The sequence below is a fragment of the Geotrypetes seraphini genome, chromosome 7 (assembly GCF_902459505.1).
Source record: "Geotrypetes seraphini chromosome 7, aGeoSer1.1, whole genome shotgun sequence".
Classification (NCBI taxonomy): Eukaryota; Metazoa; Chordata; class Amphibia; order Gymnophiona; family Dermophiidae; genus Geotrypetes; species Geotrypetes seraphini.
In genome coordinates, this window is record NC_047090.1 from 104,731,877 (window position 1) to 104,754,690 (window position 22,814).

Here is a 22,814-nt window from a genome sequence, read left to right on the forward strand (position 1 = left end):
GTCTGGACTGCTCTAGCAGCACTCAAGAAAAGGAAATTAACAAGTAGTAATACATTTCACTTACCACTTTTGCAGAAACATCCTTTAGATGGGATTGTATCAAGATGGGATATACTTGATTTGTTCCCTAAATTGGTTTTCTTAGGTATTCCCATTTTACAGAGAGCTAATACTGTGCTATCTTGTGTTTTTATCATTCCCAAATGTGTCAGTATTTGGTAGGTTTATTTTTAGCCTTGGTTTTAATAAAAGGTTACAGAACTGAATTGATTTCCATGTTCTTGATAAATATGTTTAATTTTAAGATCAGATGAGAGAGATTGATTAAATCTACCATTTCATTCTTTGTCTTTCTCGTTCTATTTTTTTAAGCATTATGTATGCATGTGTCTGTATAACTGATCTCTTAATTGCATTTGTTCAACTGATTAATAGAAGTGTAATATGACTGAATCTAAGGATATCCACAGATAGTCTGATTTTTTTCTAAATGTACATTTGCTATTGATTTTCTTTTCATCAGATCTTCAGATAGGGAAACATTCAGAATTAAAAACATGAATCATAGGAAAGTGGTGAAGTAAAATACTTCCGTTCAGATCACCACTCTTAATTTATGGAGAAATCTCTATCATTTTAATAGCATTGTATCTAATGAACACTACTAATAGTTGTATAACACACAACGCCAGATTCTGTACGTCTCCCAAAGCTGAGGCTGCAATTTTGGGCACAGATTGCAGATTCACACGTAAACCAATTATCTAGTTAGGCAATAACAAGTATTGATGCTATCAAGCATTTAATTGGTAATCGGTGTTCTCCCTAGGGCTTTTTAGCCGGGCACTCCACCCGGCTAATTTAGATGACCATCCAGCTTCCATCTATCGCGAATCCTGCCGCTGTTGCTGCCGCCGCTGCTCAACATTAAAAAAAGGAAAAATAAACACCCCACCTCTCACTGGCTTTGAGATTTCCCGCCTTAGCCCGTAGCAAACTCATGCTTCGGGGCTCTAAGGTGTGCGTGCTGGCTTTCCTTCTCTTCCCTCCGAAACCGGAAGTTACGTCCCGGGGAGGAGGAGAAGAGAAGGGAAGCTGGCATGCACACCTTGGTAAAGGAAATCCATGCAGAACGTACACCCTGAATGGTAAAAACCTAACAAGAACTGCAGCAGAACGGGACTTGGGAGTAATCATCCGTGATGATATGAAAGTTGCCAATCAGGTGGAGAAAGCATCAGCAAAGGCTAGAGAAATGCTGGGATGCATTAGAAGAAGCTTTATCAGCCAAAAGCCTGAAGTTATACTGCCGTTATACAGATCCATGGTGAGATCTCACCTGGAGTATTGTGTTCAGTTTTGGAGGCCACATTATCAAAAGGATGTGAAGAGAATGGAGTCGATTCAGCGAATGGCCACTAGGATGGTTTCAGGACTCAAGGATCTCCCATATGAAGAACGTCTGAACAGGCTGCGCTTATATTCTCTAGAAGAGCGCAGAGAAAGGGGGGGGGACATGATAGAAACATTCAAATACGTCACGGGCCGCATTGAGCATTGAGGTGGAGGAAGAAATCTTTTATCCTATGGGTCCCACGGCGACAAGAGGGGGGAAGATTTCATGGGGACACCAGGAACTACTTCTTCACCAAAAGGGTAATTGATCGATGGAATGGTCTTCCACGTCAGATAGTTGAGGCCAGTACCACGCTTGACTTCAAGGGACGATGGGACCGTCTGGTGGGGTCGCTCCAGAGGAATGCTTAAAAAATGGATTCTCGAGGAGGGAGGGTTCTTGAGTGGTCAGATAGCTCGGCAGACAGTTCCACCGGTAGTGCTTAAGGTGCCTAAGACTTCCAAGTCGAAGCACATTTCCACTGCCTCGGTGGAACCTCCAGCCAAGGCAGGTGGTCCGGTTTCAGACGTGGATCCATCTTTGCCGGCTTCTTTCCAAACCATGTTAGAGCAGCAATTTGTTCAGTTCCTCACCAAAATGGGATCGAAGCTAGCTACTCTAATCCAGCCTGAGCATTCTGCAGACTCCCGCAAGGTCGAGCTTCTTCCTATGCTTCAGTCTGAGTCTACACACTCTATGCAGGGAGCAGAGTCTCTGCGAGTGTCTGGTCTGGCATCTAAGCACTTGAAGCAAGGAGCAGATTCTTTGCCAGTACCTCGGCAGGAATCCTCATACTCCATACAAGGAGTAGAGTCTTTGGGAGTGCATCGAGGTTCCTCCATCAAGCCTCTGGAGTTTCGATCTACAGCCTCCAGTCCTATCCATTCTTCGGTGGCATCGGCTGCTTCCGTCTCCGGGGTGAACTTTCCTTGATCTTTGAGATCTGCTTCCAAGCACCGTTCTCACTGACGATCGAGGCCTTCATCGAGGCATCCTTCCAGGCATAGTTCTTCTTCTAAGGAGCGTCCTTCCTCAACTAAGCCTCGATCTACACCTACTTCTACTAGACTGACGACTCCTCGTTCGAGGTCTCCACTTCCACGCCTCGAGGACTCAGCGGCTTCCATAGCCTCGTCCAAGTCTCCCTATTCTTTTGAGGCCTTTTTTCCAGCTGAAGCTTCATATTCGACCCAGGCTGCCTCGACGACCTTGAGTCCTTCTCGAGGCAAAGCATTACTGGATCAGCTATCTTTCTCCTCTTTTCTTCGTCAGATGGCTGTGGACTTGGACCTTCAACTGGATGCTGGTTCCAAATACTCTAAGGAGTATCTCGAAGTCATGCATCTTCCTCAACCTCCGGCACTTAAGCTTCCTATTCACAACTTTTGTCTCAAAGTTTTACCAGATGCCTGGAGACTCCTTATGCAATTCCAACTGTTTCAGGAAAATTGGACTCTAGATATAAAACTCTTCATTGTAAAGGATTTGAGAATTCACAGTTATCTCATCAATCCCTACTTGTGGAGTCTTCTTTAAAAAGATCCCATCCTTCTAAGGTTTATGCTACAGTTTCTCCTGGAAGAGAAGGGAAAACTATGGACAAATTTGGATGTCACATCTATCAAAATGCCATGATGTCCTCTAAAGTCCTCAATTATAATTTCCATGTTGTCACCTATTTTGAGTTCCTCATTGCTCTTTTGCTTAAATTTCTTATCTATTTAGACACTCAAAATCACTTTGAATTTCTGGAAGTCATCGCTTCTCTATCACAACTCAGATTACATCCACTTCAGTCATCTTATGATGCCTTTGAGTTGTCTGCCCGGGCGACTGCTTGTTCTGTAGCAATGCGTCGCCTTGCCTGGCTTCGTACTATTGACATGGATCCTAATCTTCACGACCACTTGGCTAATATTCCTTGTGCAGGCAATGACCTCTTCGATGAATCTATCGAGGCAACCACCAGGAAATTGTCTGAACATGAAAAATTATTTGCTTTTATTGTCAGGCCTAAGCCAAAGCCAGCTCCTGCCAAGTCTACATGTCCTCCTCCCATTTACCAGAGGCGTTTTGCTCCGAGGACGGCTCCTTACACTCTCCCTCCTCCTAAGAAACAGCAGCCTCAGAAGCAACAAAAATCTCAACCTTCTGTTGCACCTAAGGCTTCACAGCCTTTTTGACTTTAAAACAGAGCATAACCTTCACTGTTCTGTCTCTGACTTCTCTTCCCCCTATAGGAGGTCATCTCCATCATTTTTACCACCAATAGACGCCAATTACATCCAACCTCTGGGTGCTGTCCATCATCAGGGAAGAATACTCTCTTCGTTTCACTCAGATTCCACCAGAGCTTCCTCCAAGAGAGTATCCTTCCAGTCCATCCCAGAACGCACTTCTTCTTCAGGAAGCTCAAGCTCTGCTTTGTCTCCATGCCATCGAACCAGTTCCTTTGGAACAGCAGGGTTTTACTCCCGTTACTTCCTTGTTCTGAAGAAGACGGGCGATCTGCGGCCCATTCTGGATCTCAGGGCTCTCAACAAATTTTTAGTCAAAGAAAAATTTCGAATGTAGTCCCTTCTAGAGCAGAACGACTGATTATGCTCTCTGGATCTCAAGGAGGCCTACTCTCCCATTCATCCGGCCTCCCGTCAATATCTCAGATTTCAGGTGGGGAATCTGTATTTTCAATAGAGAGTGCTACCCTTTGGCCTCGCTTCCTCCCCCAGAGTGTTCACCAAGTGCCTGGTAGTGGTAGCAGCAGCTCTAAGGAACCATGGTCTTCAGGTGTTTCCCTACCTAGATGACTGGCTCATCAAAGATTCCACATATCAGGGGGTTATTGTAGCGACCCAACGGACTACGTGGTTCTTACAAAGTTTGGGATTCAAAATCAACTTTCCCAAATCCCAACTTCAATCCTCACAGAATCTACAATTCATCGGAGCTGTTCTGGATACTATCCAACTCAGAGCATTCCTTCCACAACAACGTCTGGATGCTCTCCTTCACCTCTGTCATACAGTGTCTTCCTGCTCTTCCATCTCAGCGACACACATGATGGTACTGTTAGGTCACATGACCTCCACAGTACACGTGACTCCTTTTGCCAGACTTCACCTCAAAATTCCTCAGTTTACCCTGGCTTCTCAATGGACGCAGGTTTGCGACCCACTTTCTCAACACATAACAATCACTCCTTCTTTGAAGCAGTCTCTCCGTTGGTGGATGCTCTCTTCCAATCTCTCCAGAGGCTTGCTGTTTCAAACGCCTCCTCATCAGAAGGTCCTCACGACAGATTCTTTGACCTACACTTTGGGCACTCATCTCGATGGTCTCCGTACACAAGGCCACTGGACCAGTACAGATCGTCAATGTCACATCAATCTGTTGGAACTCAGAGGGATTTTCAAGGCTCTCAATGCTTTTCAGCATCTTCTTCATGACCAAGTAGTCCTCATTCAGACGGACAACCAAGTCGCCATGTATTATGTCAACAAACATTGAGGGACGGGATCTGCCTTCCTTTGCCAAGAAGCTTTGAAGGTTTGGGACCGGGCAATCCGCCACAACACCTTCCTCAAAGCTGTCTACATCCAAGGGGCGAAAAATTGCTTGGCGGACAATTTGAGTCGTCTTCTGCAACCTCACAAATGGACTCTCCATTCCTCACCTCTTCATCACATTTTTTCACAGTGGGGAACATCTCAGATAATAATAATAATAATCATAACAGCTTATATACCGCAGGACCGTTAAGTTCTATGCGGTTTACAATGATTAAAGGTGTTACAGATTGAGTGGAATAAACATAGATCAGAGTTAGTGAATAACAGTTCTAAAGATCATTTGTTGAGGACTAAGATTGTATAGGTCAGTTACCTAAGTACTTCAGGAACAGATATGTTTTTAGGCTTTTCCCGAATTCCCTATAAGTTGTGGGCACGAGCAGTTGTTCCAGATCTTTAGCCCATAATGCTGCTTGATGTGAGAAAAGATGTTGGTTATGACTTAAATTTACAATCTCTAATCTGTGGAGAAACAAAGTTCGGATGTGAGTTTCTCCTATGTCTGTTATATATTTAGGGGCTAAGCCGTAGAGTACCTTGAAGCAAAAACAACCAAACTTGAATTTCACACCTGCCTCCATCGGCAGCCAGTGTAGAAGTCGATAGGAAGGTGCAACATGATCAAACTTCTGCAGTCCACAGAGTAGCCTAACCGCTGCATTTTGTACCAGTTGCAATCGCCGCATATTCTTCTGGGAGAGTGCCAAGTAGGCAATGTTACAATAGTCAAGTTGACTCCGTATTCTAAATGATGAGACATCAAAATAAGCTTTGATGGACCGAAGCTTCCAGAGGGTGAGAAAGATCTTTCTAATCAAGGAGTCTACCTGGTCTTTCATGGTCAGACTCTTGACCGGTGTTACTCCCAATACCTTCGTCGTGGGTTGAATGGGATAACTAAGGTTATTGATGCACACTGACATTTTAGTATCAAGTAGGTATGGCTTTACTATAAAAAATTTTGTTTTCTCTGAGTTTAGCTTCAGTTTGAATTCAGTCATCCATTGCTCCATCCGATTTAGTACTTCTGTTGCTTTGGGGGTGACTTCTGAGATAGAGGTAGTAAATGGGATAATTATTGTGAAGTCATCAGTGTAGCTGAATAGTTTAATCCCCAGCTGGGACAGTTGCGCACCCAATGAGGACATGTAAACATTGAAGAGCAGAGGGGATAGTGGTGACCCCTGTGGTACGCCAGATGGATTGCTCCATGTATTAGAGAGATCATAATTAAAACAGACTTGGTAGGTGCGGGATATAAGGAAAACTCGAAACCAGTTTAATACCTCTCCTCTTCCAATTGCATCTAGGCATTGTAACAGTTTCCCATGGTCCACCAAGTCAAAGGCAGAGCTCATGTCAAATTGCATGATCAGGGCATTGAGGCCTTTACTAAACAAGTAGTGCAAATTATCCAGGATAGCCGCAATTACTGTCTCTGTGTTAAACAGAGGCCTGAAACCAGATTGGGTTTCATACAAAAGGGTGTGTACCAATCCTTCCATGATTTTTACAATGAATAGAATGGATGCTACTGGGCTATAGTTGGTTACTGATGTTGATGATTCTTTGCGGTTTTTTGGAATTGGGGTTATTATGATGTGACCATTATTAGTGAGGAATTTTCCATTAGTTAGGTTATTGGTTAGATAATTCAACAAAGATAGTTTAAAGTCTAGTGGAGCTGCTTTCATAATTTCTGGGTGACATGAGTCCAGGACACAGTATGATTTAGAGTATTTGTTATATAACTTGATGTAGTTATTCCATTCTAAGTTGTGGAAGGAACTCCAAATCATGTCCGCTAGTATTTCATTTCCATGTATATCAGTTGTTTGATGTTCGTGTGTGACAATTGTCGAGTAGTTATTTCTTAGGTTTTTAATTTTTGAATCGAAATGTTGTGCTAGATCATTTGCTGAGGGTAGCTTGATATTATGCATGGGCTGAGTGTGGCATGTGGTGTCGAATAAATTTGTGACTATGTTAAACAGTTCTTTTGTATTGGCTCCTTTTGAGCTGATGTTAGATGAGTTAATTTTGGATGAGTAAAATGTTTTACGTTTTTCTTTTATCTGTTGTTTGTAGAGTTTTATGTTGGATCTCCAGTTAGACCTCTTTGCAGCTCCCCACAACTACAAACTGCCTCAGTTCTACTCCAGGATATACTCTCCTTATCGCCTCGAGGCAGATGATTTTCTTCTGGAATGGACGAATCTCTTCCTATATGCATTCCCTCCATTCCCTCTCATTCTCAAGACTCTGGTCAAGTTGAAGATCGATCATGCCACCATGATTCTGATTGCTCATCGGTGGCCGAGACAACCTTCTACTTCAACTCAGCAGCAGGGAGCCATACCTTCTACCAGTTTTTCCTTCTCTGCATACACAGAGTCAGGGATCTCTGCTTCATCCCAATCTGCAGTCTTTACACCTGACTGCTTAGTACCTCTCAACATGACTCCTCTTCAGTTTTCTCAACCTGTCAGAGACATTTTAGAGGCTTCTAGAAAGCCTACCACTAGACAATGCTATCACCAAGAATGGACTAGATTTTCTACATGATGTTTTTCTCATGATAAGGAGCCTAAACATTCCTCCTTACTTCTGTTTTGGATTACCTTTTGAACTTATCCACTTCCGGCCTCAAGTCTACATCGATCCGAGTCCATCTCGGTGCAATTGCGACTTTCCATCAGCCTATTGAAGGGAAACCCCTCTCAGCTCATCCGGTGGTTTCCAGATTCATGAAAGGACTTTTCAATGTCAAACCTCCTCTCAAACCGCCTCCTGTGGTTTGGGACCTAATGTTGTTTTTGCTCAGTTGATGAAGCCTTTCACTTCTCACTGTTGTCTGGATGTTTTCTCCAGACGGGATGGCCAGTTTGGCCGGCAGTATTAAAAAATTTATTTTCCTAAATTGCCAACACTCCCACCATCCCATTCTGGTTAGCTTGGAGGTCACCCATATGTGAGAATAGGCTGCCTGCTTGTCCTGGGATAAAGCACAGTTATTTACCGTAACAGATGTTATCCAGGGACAGCAGGCAGCTATTCTCACAACCCACCCACCTCCCCTGGCTGGCTTCTCTGCTAGCTATCTGAACTGAAGAGACGCGCCCTACGCTGGGCGGGAAGGCACTCGTGCATGCTTGGTGCTGTCGACTCAAAACTTCTAGTTTCTATAAACAAGTCTGCTTGCGAGGCTTCCGCATCTGGGCTCCATCGATGACGTCACCCATATGTGAGAATAGCTGCCTGCTGTCCCTGGATAACACCTGTTACGGTAAGTAATTGTGCTTTCTTGTAAATCCATACTCTTTTTCTGGAACCTGCCCTGGGAGTTGCTGATTTGCCGATTATCTGCCTTAATAAGTATTGGTAAGCTGGACGGAAAAGTACATCAGAATATGTTACGCACTTGTCTTGGGAGGAGGTCCCTAGCTGTGGTCCCCCCTCCTTGGTTAGTGCAGGCTGTGTTTCCTTATAGCACAATTTCTTTCAGGTTTATACTGTTTAATAACCTGTTTCAGTTGTTGATGATTGTTATGATTTTTCATGTTATGAGCAGATTATATTTATTTGTCAGGGAGTGTCCCCATACCCCTCCATTTTTTCTATGTCCTCTACAGGTGTCACTGTCTACTTTTGCATGAACTGGCTTCCTGAGGTAAGAGGGGAGAATCTGAAAAAATTATGTAAATAAAGCTTTCTACAAGCAATCTCGCGGCATGGAATGTATAACCCACTTGTTCAGGAATAGAGCATGGATCAACAAGAAAAAAGATTAGCAAAGGTAAGAACCTAATCTTTTGTTTCCTTTTCATCCTGCTAGACCACTCCAAACAAAAGGATTGTATACCCTTATTAGTGAAGAAGGTCGAGTACTTAAACACTTCCAGTGACATTACCGGTAGAAGGATGAGGAGACTGGATATGATCTTTGTTTTCATTTTTCTCTGTTTCTGAGTTTATAAGGGCCAGTGGAGTCTGGAAACCTTCAGTATTTCTCTGCTTCCAGCAGATGTTATCGGCTGGGTTGCTATAGAAGGCTTGATTGTGGTCCCGAGTCCTAGTGCCACAGTCCACAATCTGAATATGCCAGGGTAGTATGCTCGCAAATAACTAAAATTAAAACCCTTTACGTATAGTACCTTCTTTGTAAAAGTTGTCCTTTGTTTAATATTTATTTATTTAAAAATTTTATAGCCCACTACATCCATAGTTCTGAGCGGGTTACATACTGTAACATTCATAATAACTAAAAGACTAAAAGGGACGACAGGTACGAGGGGGCACTCAAAGAAACTGAAGGGAGATAGGTTCAAATCAAATGCAAGGAAGTTTTTCTTCACCCAAAGGGTCGTGGACAAATGGAATGCGCTCCCGGAGGAAGTGATCCGGCAGAGTACAGTACAGGGATTCAAACAGGGATTGGACAGATTCCTGAGGGAAAAGGGGATCGTGGGGTACTGAGGGGGGTGCTGGGGTGTTGCATAAGTATAGACAGCTCACCAGGTCGTGCAGGTGCAAGGCCGGAGGGTTAGGACATTGATGGGAAGATAGGACTTCGATGAGAAACCTAGGGGGCAAGGGGGCCCCTTCTGGTGATTAAGGCAGGTCATGACCTGTTGGGCCGCCGCGGGGGCGTACTGCTGGGCGGGATGGACCTCTGGTCTGACCCGGCAGAGGCACTGCTTATGTTCTTATGTTATGTTTAATGTCAAACAAATATTCAACATACAATTAAAACATACATAATATGATTCTGTAGGCCTTCTTTCATCTAAATAGATCTTAAAACCACTGCCAAACAAGCATTCAAAATGAAGTATACAGTAGACTTAAACTAAAAAACAAACAAAAGTCAACCTCATGACAATTAATATTTGAAAGAAAACATGTGCTTTGTATTTCAGTAAGCTTACAATGCACAATTATTATGTGATTTTTTAGGTGATTTTTTCAATAAATATACTGTTTAGACTCGACAGTGATCTTAACCATCTGAGATAATAAACACCTATTACCATACAGTTTTTTGGAACCTCAGGCCACCACTCAGAGCTCAAACTCGTTCATTGCTCTAAGCTTTATGTGGAAGCTCCTCATTGGATCCTTTTATATTTTCTAACCTCTTTTTGCTTTTGTGATTAATTTTTTGTTATTTCTTAAACAGTTTTATATAGACTCAAGGCTTAAAATATTAAGCACTACTTAGCTTGGTCTTGTGGTCTTTGGCTACGGGGAATTTCACACCAACATGTTTCGCTGGATAGCTTTATCAAGGTTTTACCCCTAGGATACAACAAAAGCCAATTACCATCTTAATAAAACACCACCAGATATTACCTTTACTAGAGTGCCCTATTATCTCGCTTACCTTTCAAATTTACCGCCAAGACTTGTGACCACTTCTCCACAAATATGGCGGCGGCGTTTTTACTTAGAGTTTAAATAGGACGAAGCCCTCATTAGCATAAGTGACGTCATCACGCCACGTAAGCATCACGGGGTGCTACGTCTTGTCAAACTTAATTAAATAGAATATACATGATTTGTTACTAAAAGATAACCTTTCCATCCAGATGCACGTTAGATCAAAGAACCCCATTCTAGTTCCACATTCAATCCGTGTGGAATCACTGTATTTAACACGTATATCCAACGCTGTTCTTTATAGTTCAGTCTTTCTTCATTGTTGCCTCCCTCCCACCCACTTTCCATACTATCAATTATACGCCACTGTATCTGCTCAATTGTATGATGATGTTCCAAAAAATGCTCCACCATTGGAGCTAGAATATTTTTTGTTTTCAATCGTGACTTATGTTCATTTAATCTGATGTGTATGGGTCGTGAAGTCCGACCCACATATACCAGATTACATGGGCATATAATAATATATATTACTTGTGTAGATTGGCAGTTGGTATGTGCTCTGGCCGTGATGATTTTACCAGTTTGAGGGTCTTTCCAAGTGGTGCCTACGATGGTATAAGAGCACCACTGGCATCGTCCACAACTTGTATGATTTCCTACTATCATAGATTTAAAGTTCCCCAGTTTTTGTTGAATTAGAACTTGGCCTATAGTTTTTCCTCTTTTAAAGGCAAACATTGGAATTTCTTTGAACACAGAATGTAATTGTAATACATGCCAGTATGTTTTAATGTATGTTATAAGTTTTTTTGCTGCCTCTGAGTAGGGGAGCACACATATTAATTTGTCACTTTTTTCTTCTACCACCTGTTCAGAAATTAATAGGTCCCTATTGATATACTTTGCCCTGGTGAAGGCTTGTTTAATAGATTTCGCAGGATATCCCCTATTCTGGAAACGATGTTTTAACTCTTCTGATGCCTCAATAAAGTCACCTAGGTTTGACGATACTCTACGAATTCTTAAAAACTGGCTAACTGGAATATTGAACTTTAGGTGATAAGGGTGGCAGCTGGAAAAATGGAGAAAAGTATTTCTAGATACAGGCTTTCTATATAATTTCGTTTTTATCTGTAGTTCTTCCTTTATAATCAAAAGATCTAAAAACTCAATTTTATCTTTACTGTAAGAAGGAGTAAACTGAAGATGGGGATCTAATGTATTCATCCATTCAAAAAATTCATCCAACTCAACTTCCGAACCCTCCCACAAGAAAAAAATGTCATCCAAAAACCTTCTCCATAGGGTGATATGTTGAAAATATTTAGAAGTATATATATTTGTCTCTTCGAATTTCCCTACATATAGAGTAGCTACAGATGGGGCTAAGGAAGCACCCATTGCTACTCCTTGAGTTTGCTGGTAAAACTTCCCTTCAAATTCAAAGTAATTTTTCATTATTACCCACTGTGCTAGTTGCATTAGAAATTCAGTGCTAATCCTTTGAGGGTTTTCCCTCCTATTCAGAACTTCTTGTATGATTTCTAAAGCTCCATTTTGAGGGATGTTGGTGTATAGGGAGACCACATCTAACGAGACTAAAAAGGTATGGGTACTGACACTGATTTCCTGGGATAGGATTCTTAAAAGATGGGAGGAATCCTTTAAATACGAAGCAGTTTTTAATGCTTCTTTTGCTAAGAATATGTCTAAAAATTTAGACAGAGGTTCTAGCAATGACCCTCTAGTATTTACTATGGGTCTACCTGGTGGTTGTTTCAAAACTTTGTGGATTTTTGGCACAAAGTATATATTCGGCGTGCTCGGATATTTTTCTAATAGGAATTGATATTCCTTTTTGGTGAGCATTCCTTTCTCATAGAAAGCCGTGACCCAATCAAAAATCATTTTCATCAATGGACCAACTGGATTATCTGGGATCCAGGTATAGGCAACTGTATCCGATAACTGGCGTGCTGCTTCTTTTAAGTAGTATGTTCGATCTAAGATGACAGTAGCACCGCCTTTATCAGCTCTTAGTATCATACAGTCCTTTTTTTCTTTCAACTGCATCAATGCCTGATGCTGATTATATGTTAAGTTATACATGGGCCTTTGATGAACTGATGTTTTTTCATAGATTGACAGTCCTGTTAGTACCAAATCTCTAAAAGTTTCTACCGCTGGGTCCATAGGGCCCGGTGGAGTCCATTTTGATTCTTTTTTGCAGATAGAACCCTCTTCTTCAATCTCCAAAGTTGCTTTATCGGCAAAGAATATTTTTAGTTGTATTTTCCTTAGAAATTTATAAAACGATATTTTCAGTTGGAAAAAATCAGGGCGCTGGGTTATTACATATCCTAATCCTAGTTCCAGTACTTCTAACTGTGCTTTAGTCAACTTCACTGTGGAAATATTAATTACTGTGGATTCTATTTCATCTTTCCGTTGTTCACCGATTTTCCCCGTCCTCGAGGGGCCCCTCTGGGTTTCCCCCTTGGGCGTCCTCCCCTTGATTATCTCAGATGGTTGTATTTCAGTAAGGCATTTTCTAACAAGGAAGGTGCATGTTTTTGCTGGACTGTTAAGAGTTTTTAAATATATGCACTGATCATGGACAAGTTATCTGATATATATATATATATATTTTTTATTTTTTTTTAAATTCAATCAGGGGAAATGGAAGAAGAGATGGAAAATCCAGAAATGGTAGATCTACCTGAAAAACTAAAACATCAGTTGAGACATCGTGAATTGTTCCTTTCCCGCCAATTAGAATCATTACCAGCAACACATATCAGGTAAGATGTTTATTATCCTATTATCATTTAATATCCACCATATGGCTTTCAGGGAACCAACGGTTCAGTGATAGACTCCTCTTTTTCAGACTGGAAAACTGATAAAATCTTGACTGAAGCAACATTTTATATATTAAAAACTGTATATTTGAGCATTTTTTATTTTATATATTGGAAACCTATATTTCAGAAGGTGTATATTTCTTTTTTCTTTAGAGGCAAATGCAGTGTAACACTTTTAAATGAAACAGAATCACTTAAATCATATCTGGAGCGGGAGGTATGTTACATTTTTACTCAACATAACTACCATAAGTTTTTTTTGCTCAAGGAAAAGCTTCATCTTTCTATGCATTGTAAGGATCTCTTATCTCTGTGTAAGGTTCATTCTTGCTTCTCCAGCTCTCAATACTGTGTAGATGATATAAGCCAGGGATCCTCAAATTCAGTCCTCGAGGTCTACAACATTGCCTGGTTTTCAGGATTTCCAAAATGAGAGCTATTTGCATGCAATGAAAGCAGCGAATACAAATACAAGATCTAATACATATTTATTGTGGAAATCCTGAAAAACAGGCTGGGTTGTGGACCTTGGGAATTGAATTTGAGGACCTTTGGTATAAACCCTAACTTTGTAATTTACCTTCTGTTTGAAGAATTCCATGTACCGTATTTTCACTCATATACCGCGCACCCGTGTAAAACGCGCACACAGGTATAGTGCGCGGGAAACTGTAATTTATGTAAAGAAATTTTTATACACCGCGCACACCCGTATACCGCGCATGCCGCCCCGATTCTCCCGTCGCCGCCCGACTCTCCTTTTGCCCGCCCCGACTCTCCTTTTGCCCGCCCCGACTCTCCTCTGGCTGCCCCGACTCTCCTCTGGCTCGCCCCGACTCTCCTCTCCCCCTTGAAGTCCTGTCCCCACCCTGAAAGCCTGATGCCCCCCCCCAAAGCCCGATTCACCCCACAGGACCGCTCGCACCCCCCCCCCGATGTCCAATTCACCCCCCCCCGCAGGACCCCTCGCACCCCCACCCGAAGGATCGCTCGCACTCCCAGAGCCTACCCACCCCCCCACCCTATCATCAATGAGAAGCTCCTACCATTCTCCTGCTGCTTCCTCTGCCGGCTGTCCCGGGCCTTCTGTGAGCCCTGCTCTGAAATGCTTCCTCTTCCGGCAGCCCCGGCCCTTCTGTGAGCCCTGCGTCTGCGCTACTTCCTCTTCCGGCGATCCCGCCCTTTCTCTGACGTCAGAGAAAGGGCGGGACCGCCGGAAGAGGAAGCATTTCAGAGCAGGGCTCACAGAAGGCCCGGGACCGCCGGCAGAAGAAGCAGCAGGAGAACGGTAGGAGCTTCTCCATGATGGGGGTGGGGGGGTGGGAAGGCTGTGGGGGTGCGAGCGGTCCTGCGGGGGGGGGGGGAAGGCTGTGGGGGTGCGAGCGGTCCTGCGGGGGGGGGGGGGGGGGAATCGGACGTCGGGGGGGGGGTTGCAAGCGATCCTGCGGGGTGAATCGGATGTCGGGGGGGAACTATGTAAAAAAAACGTTGTAAAACGCGTTCACGCATATAAGATCAAGGTTATGCACGGTTTGTAAAAATTGTGTATAACGCGCTCGTTATATGCGTGAAAATACGGTAACCTCCATGTAATCTCTGTAGTAACAGGCAATCAGAGATGTCGTACCTGCTTTTAAGTAGAGTTTTTAACATCTAAAAAATAAAATAATAGGGGAGGATCTGGTGGCTTGGTGATATACATCATCATAGTAAAAACAGAAACATTAAACACTGTGCTTGTGTAAGCCCCACTTTTTAGAAAGGTGCCTAGGCAATCACCTAGATACTGCCTGGAAGATGGCAGGAGGAACACACAAAGAATTTCTTTGGTGGGACCATAGCCGACACTAATTATAAAACTGGTAGACTGACAAGCATCAGACTGCCATTCCACTCGTTCAAAATACAGGCCCCACACCAAGAATTAAAACTCAAAGCTTGAATTTTAGTGTTCTTTCTGTTGATGAAAGCACAATTCACTGTAACAGTAGCAATTGAAAACTTATTTACATCAGTATATCCTATCCTTTCTTCTAGCTCACAAGATTTTACAAAAAGAAGAAAAAAAAAATCTAAGCTACTCTGGGTAGGCTGATGGTATTCAGTTAGTTAATGGCACAGTTCATATCAGATGTTATAATTCAGCAAACAGATGTATCTCTTCAATGCAAATACCTTTGCTGTTGTAGCATGGTACAATAAATGTATTTTGTGCAAGTTTCTTATATTTTTCTTTACTCTGCCATAGATGTAGTTTCCCATAGGAGTAGAATAATGGGCTACCTGGATGGTAGGGCTATACATCCCAAGATCTGCTCAACTCTTTCCAACTGAAACTCAATGGGATGAGAAGGGTTCCCATACCTTCTCACTATAGTAAGCTAGTACTAGATTTTTGACCTGTAACTTGCCCCAGCCTCTGAATCCTTGCTCTTGCAAGTGCCAAAAGGGTCTAACTGTGTTGGTTTAGACTGCTAATTTTCTCTCTCTCTCTCAGGTGTCATCTTCAGGCTTTAGCAGAAATGGGGCTCTCCTTTAGTATGTATGGTCAGTGGCAAATGAGATTCCAAAGAAAAGGTTTTGGTAGCAAAGTCAGAGCTTAAATCTTTTGGGGGGGAGTATACCATCGACACTAGCATTTCCCCTTCAGAAGGTCCAAACCCTCCCCTGCTTCTAGCAAGGTTCCCTTCCCGAAACTACCAGAAGCTGAATCCAAGGCCTGAGAGGTTACTGGTGTCAGGGTGTCTTAATCCTCCCTGCATAAGAACAGGTGCAGGAAACGCACAGGAAAAACAAAGGGTCAAATGTGCAGCCTAGAGTCCCTAGGACTGCAGTTAGATTAAAACAAACAACTCCACACGTAGCCACTAATGTACTCTTATAAACTGGCAAGAAGGAAGTCTGCCATCCAATGATATTTTAGTCTGGAAAATAATTTTGGTTCTAGTTATTATTCATGTACAAAACATGGAATTTTAATTCTTATTTTATTCTAGTTCTGTCAACATAAGTGCCAGCTCTGTGGTTGCTAGAGCACCCCCAATATTCTTTCCAGCATTGCCCAGTTATCAAGAGCTTGCAGGGAAAAGCAGGAAGGAAGGCTGTGTTTCCTCAGTTGCTACTCCTGCCTCCTCCTGCAGCTTACTGGCTGGCTAAGGAATGTCTTGACCAATGGGCTAATAGCAGGGAGCATAGAAGAGCAGCGATGTAGGTCAGATAAGTTTCTTGCTTTTGGTTTACCTTAGAGAAGGAAGAGAAGTGCTGAAGAAGGCACTGGGAAAGGAATGTGGAAGGAAAGAGTAGACACAGGCACTGAGAGCTGAAAGGCATAGGTTATGAGGGGAAGAGAGGCTGAGGGAAGAGATATGGACTATGAAATGGAAAAACAGCTAAAGTGAGTGCAAGCTGGGGGGGGGACAAGGGCTGTTATACAAAGATAATTGGATGAGGGGTGTGCTGAAGAAAGAGAAACAGATGAGGACAGAGAGAAGCAGTGTGGTATTCAAAGAAGAGGGGGATTGATAGGCTGAGAAAAGGACTTTGAGAAGAGAGGAACAGATTGAAGGGATGAAGCACTAAGGGATAAAGAGGGTTGGAAGTGGCAGGAAAAAGAAAAATATTTATATATTTATATATTTTTGTTTAAATATGAATGGAATGGGTAGGTGGGAAGGGAATAAACTTATGTATCTGAATATATTAAGAAAATTCAAGTGATATATTTAATCTTAAATGTTTTATTAATTGTACACTTGATGTAAGTTTTAAAAAATGAATAAAGATTTAGAAAAAAAAGAAAAATGAGAACAAGCAGTTAGCCCCAACTAAATGAACCCAAAAATCACTGGGTGAGAGATGTGGACAGGTATTTTCGATAGGATGTCTTAAGTCTGAGTAGAGAAAATGACCATTTTTAAATCAGAAAAACGTCTTAACTTTTTGTTTCGAAAATGACCACTTTCTAGATGTTTTTGTGCTCGGTGTGTTTATCTGTTTGGACCATTTTCAAAAACAAAACCATCTAAAAGAAAAATGCACACAAACAAAGCCATTGGGATGTACAAGCAGTCAGCATTCTTAGCAAATTGACCATAGATATCTGAGCAGAGGGACATTCTAGGGCAGGGGTGCCAACCTTTTGGCTTCCCTGGGCCACATTGGCCCAAAAAAATTTTTCTGGGGCCGCACAAACGCGCAAATGCTGCAGCAAGACAGAGGAGGAAGCCGGCAAGACAGTAAATACCCGCGGGCAGCAGAGGAAAACACTGCATCGCCCTTGACTAGGGCCACACAAAATACTTCACTGGGCCGCAGATTGGACACCCCTGTTCTAGGGCATAGTTCCGCAAACTTTGTCTAGCTGCAGCACACTAAACGTAGTAGCTGTGGCTTTAAGCATCTGGAAGTGTGCGGATGTCGACATGATCATGTCAGTGTCTGCGCATTCACAAAGGTCCTCCAGATAGGCCCTGAGCCACCAGTGGGGGGTGCCAGCAGGGAAGACGCACAAAGACAAGGAGAGGCACTGACTCTGGCTGATTGCCTACACGATGTGCCTCTCACTGTGAGAAGCATGTCCTGTAGGCAATCAGCTGGCACCTCTTCTCCTCCCCAGTGTCTCGCGGCACACCTGAAATTTCAGGAGGCACACTAGTGTGCCACAGCACACAGTTTGCAATACACTGCTCTAGGAGGTACTACAGTGAACATCATATTAAAATGTTTCAGGTACACATCTCACTATAATTTGATTACCGTATATACTCGAATACACATAAGTCGATCCGAATATAAGGAGGAAAAATGGTTGACTCGAATATAAGTCATTGCACCCAGCCCCCTTCCACCCTCTCCTGTCAGACTCTGCACCCAGCCCCCCTCCCTCCCAGGCTCTGCACCCTGCCCTGTCCTACCTCCTCTGCCGATCCCTGGTGGTCCAGAGGTGCAGCGGGCAGGAGCGAGCTTTCCACACTCCTGCCCCGCTACTAACCCGGTTTGTGGTGGCTGCCGTGAGATCCAGTTTCTTCTGCCATTGAGTGCCAACTTGCAGGAGCGCACTTTGGCGCTCCTGCTCAGCACTGAGTGACTTCTTGACTGGTTCCCGTGAATTCTTGCGATTTGTGATAATTTGCGAAAGCCAGTCAAGAAGCCACTCGGCGCCGAGCAGAGTGCCAAAGCATGCTCCTGCTCATTGCTTCTCAGCGGCAGAAGAAACTGGATCTTGCGGCAGCCACCATTGACCGGGTTAGTAGCGGGGCAGGAAAACAGAAAGCTCGCTCCTGCCCGCTGTATCTCTGGACCACCAGGGATCGGCAGAGGAGGTAGGACAGGGAAGGGAGGGGCGACAGGGTGCAGAGCCTGGCGGCAGCCTGCAATAATTCTGGGAGGGGGCGCTGGCCTGAATATAAACCAGGACCCCCATTTTTGGGCCAATTTTTTTGCCCCCAAATCCTGGTTTATATTCAAGTATATACGGTATTTTGTATGGTGAGCCTGCCAAAATCCACCCAAAACTTACTGTACTTACCTGTATACCACAACAGTAGCCCTTCTAGTGCAATAGGTGTGTCATTTTGGACAAGTGGGTTAAATCCCAGTGCCTGCAAGCTGTTCAGAAAGAATCCACTCTAGTTTTTGAATCCCTCCTATTTCGCAGAGGGCCCTGCTGTACCCTACAGTTTTTCCTTTTGCACGTGAGCTGGAAGGAGTGTTTCTGATCTGTTCTGCTTATTTCTTTTTTTGTCTTTTTTTTGGGGGGAGGGTGATATTTCACAGTTCTTTTTCTCAATTTCAGTTCTAGGAGCTCCCCTATTCAAGAGTCCAGCTCTGCCTGTGTGAAGGAGGAGCAGACTGAGGTCTGCAGCTGACAGGCCAATCCATTGTGTTACCTGTTGGCCAGCCTGCAGAATCTTTTTTGGAGCTTGAGGTCTGTTCCCCTTGTAGCATTGCTCACCTACTGCATTGCAGGGGCTTGAATGCAGGCTGTTAGGCATCTGTAGGGGGCTCAGTGGGCCTTGTAGGATGCCGGCTGAGTTTTGCCTTCCCCCTTTCCACGGGTCCACGGGGGTTGGAGGCTCAGTCAGACACTGGTAAGACTGGCAGCCCAAAGATTCAGCACTGGAAGGATGCTCTGATTTGAAGCAGTGATTTCTTCTCCCAGATCCAGTTATCTTTGGAGCTGAGGCAAGCTGCAGCACATTGCCAGCACAGGTCACAGTGAGTAAGGCTGTTAACAGCCTAAGAGGAAAATTGAGGGGGGAGGTGGTAAATCTTGTTTTTAAAGGTTTCTGTCTGTTCCCTCATGTTCCCCCCTCCTTTAAAATCCTAAAATTGCTAGTTTTTTTCATTTTGATGAATCTGGCACTCATAATAATTTTTTTCTGGTAGCTATTACCTCAGCGAGAAGGGTCTCAGAGTTGCAGGCCCTTTGCTTGCAGAGGGCCTTTCATCAAATTTACCGAAGCTGGAGTTTCTTTGCATACTGTTCCATCCTTTTTGCCGAATGTTTCTGAGTTCCATGTCAATCAGGAAGTTAGATTGCTGGCTTTGCAGTCCACAGATTCCAAGAAAAAGGACTGGATTCTGAAGAAGTTGGACATTAAAAGAGTGCTTCTCTGATATGTTGAGGTCACCAATGAATTCAGGCTTTCTGGTCAACTTTTTGTGCTTTCAAATCCAGCTAGACATGGTGGTACAATTTCCAGATGGCTTCGTAGGGCCATTTCATCAGCATATATTGTTTGTGGGAAACAGTCCCCTGTTTCCATAACAGTGCATTCGACTAGAAATGTGGCTTTGTCATGGGCAAAAACTTGGGCAGTTTTCCCTGAGGAGATTTCTAGGGCAGCCACTTGGTCCACTCTACATACATTTTCTGAGTCTTTATAGAGTGGATATAGCAGCAAGGGAGGACTCTGCCTTTGGGTCCTCAGTGCTACTAGCCAGTTCAGTGGTCCTGTCCTAGATTTTTAGGACTGCTTTTATATTTCTCACTTGTCCAGAATGGCACATCTATTGTACTAGAAAAAAAGATAGATTTCTACCTTGCTAATATCTATTTTGATAGAGAGATGAATCATTTCGGACCCCCACCCTGTCATTATTTCTGCGCCTGCCTGCTATCTCACTCAGAATGTTCATATCCAAATCTGTCAGTTGGATGCCAGTCATACCTTTAGGACACCTTGGGGTAGTGTTTGAGCACCATGAATGTCTGTTTGGCATGATTGTTTCGCTATTTTGTTCAATGTTAACATGTTTGCTATAATTTCAGAGTTTCCCCGTATCCCTACTTCACATCTGTGTCTAGAAGGTGTTATTGCCTGCTTTAGAACTATAGGGGGCAGCAGAGCCTTCTGTGAAATAGAAGGGATTCAAAAACCAGAGAGGATTTCTTCTGCACGGCTCGCGGACACTAAGATACAACCCACTTGTCCTGAATGACATACCTATTTACTAGTAAAGATATTAAGGTAAGAACCTTGTCTTTTAATGACTGCAGGTGTCATCTTTATGTAGGTACGGTAGGTTTTGGGTGGGTTTGGAGGGCTCACCATACAATATAAGCAGATTATGTTTACGTGTACCTGGGACTTTTTAATGCAACATTCACTGCAGTACCCCCTAGAGCAGTGTTTCTCAACTCAGTCTTGGAGTACCCCCTTGCCAGTCAGGTTTTCAGAATATCCACAATGAATATGCATGAAAGAATTTTGAGGCAATGTATGCAAATCAAGGTTATGCATATTCATTGTTTGTTTATTTAATGCTTCTATACTGCTACTAATGACTATGAAGTCAATTCAGTTGTGGATATCGTGATGGGCAAGGGGGTACTCCAGGACCGTGTTCAGAAATACTGCTCTAGAGTGCCACTCTGCTCTGCTGAAATGTGTCTTTGTGGCCATCTAAAGCTGTCATACATGACTGGAATGTACTGTTTGTTTCACATCTTTGGGTGGTGGGAGGGGGGGTCAATGACCACTGGGAGAGTAAGGGGGTCAGTGTTAATCCCTCTAGTGGTCATTGATCAGTTTGGCCACCTTTTTAGCCTTATTCATTTTTAAAACAGGTCTAACCCCAAACGTTTAAATGGTGCCTTGGACTTTTTGTTAAATGTTTGATTATTGCTGCAAAATGTCCCAAGTCCTAAGACCACCCAAAACATGGCCTTCAACAAGTCCACTTGGAATTTAGATGAACAGAAGATGAACAGCCTAGAAAAACATCTAAAATATGTATTTTGAAGATAATGATTTGGACGTTTTAGCAAGAAAAATGCCCAAAAACCACTTTATGCCATTTTTGGGATATTTCTCTCTTTTGAAAATGAGCCCCATAATAATACTAATTTGGCTGGGTTCGCTTTTGGGTAGTTGCTTGCATCTGTTGTTTTTTCTTGCAACCTTGCAGTCATTGAGATAAATAAGGTATTTCATTAGGAGGATAAGAAAAAAAGAGGTGGCTGTGGAAGCATGGAATACCATGAACTGAAAATATCCCTTTTAAAACTTACGGTACTTTCTTTTGGCAACTCTGATCTTGAAAGGGACATAGTCAGATTGAACTGAGGGAAAATGGAGAATACCACTGTTCCCGTTCCTCACAAAAATTAAAAATATTATTCCCCCATTACATTACATAGGAGGTAGAAAAGGTGGGGGCAGTGGGCTATGTGAGCCTAAAGAAGTAGCACAGCAGCAGCAGCAGGAAGAAGTGGAAGGAGAAGGTAAGTGCTGTCTCACAAACCCTGTATATATCCTAGTTTGGTTCCCTGGCTTTCTTCCTGCTTAATTGCTGAATCCTTGCTCCCTTCTTTGCTCTTGGTAAAACTCTGCAACTACATCCCGATATCCTACAAGCAGCTCAGTGGCTTAGTATGAGTGCATACCACTATGCTCTTGGCCGGTAGAAAATGTTCTCTGACTCAGTACATAATCTTTGAGGTTTCAAACTGTGATCATTTGCTGGTTTCCAGAGATCAGGGTGAGCATGTGTCAAAGAATCTGATGTGGATTCTGCAGGTAGAGGGTGGTCATGGCCTGGAATTTGTGAGTGCCACTGCAAAAGTGGGATGAGGAACCAGTCCCAGAAAACAGGAATATGCCTGGAGCCAGGGAGAGCAGATCAAGGAAATGACTCAAACCCCCCAATGCTATTCAGGTGTACAGATTGTAGTGGTTGCTGCAGCATAGCCATAGATGGGCCAGAATGGGCAGGGGCCAACATACTTGGAGCTGAAGTACAGTACACACTCGACAGTGGCATGATGATGGGTGTAATATTTGATCAGCTCAGTTATACTGGTCCTGCCACCTGAGGATGACACTGAAAATGCTTTTATCCCAGGACAAGCAGGCAGGTATTCTCACTAGTGGGTGATGTCATCCGACAGAGCCCCGATATGGACGTCTCACAAGCATATTTTGCTTGAAGAAACTCAGAAGTTTCGAGATGCCCGCACCGCGCATGCGCCAGTGCCTTCCCGCCCAATGGTCCGGGCGTGTCTCCTCAGTTCTTTTCTTTCCGCGGAGCTGAGTTTTACTTCGATTCTGCGCTGACTGAATTCCCATTTTTTGCCTTCTTTCTGGCCGAGGTTTTGAG

At 43.3% G+C, this 22,814-nt stretch overlaps 1 protein-coding gene across 7 annotated transcripts in view; it reads left to right on the top strand.

Moving 5' to 3' along the window:
• MTA1 (metastasis associated 1) overlaps nucleotides 1-22,814 on the top strand; it is a 428,762-nt gene that overhangs the window by 92,561 nt on the left and 313,387 nt on the right. For 5 of the 7 annotated variants that reach the window (XM_033951860.1, XM_033951862.1, XM_033951865.1 and 2 more), the window contains 2 exons: nucleotides 13,022-13,148; nucleotides 13,365-13,428. In XM_033951860.1, coding sequence (XP_033807751.1) covers nucleotides 13,022-13,148; nucleotides 13,365-13,428 — 191 coding nt within the window. Of the gene's footprint in view, nucleotides 1-8,615; nucleotides 8,636-13,021; nucleotides 13,149-13,364; nucleotides 13,429-21,855; nucleotides 21,940-22,814 lie in introns of those variants that run through there. The other 2 variants (XM_033951864.1, XM_033951866.1) reach the window with 2 other exon arrangements.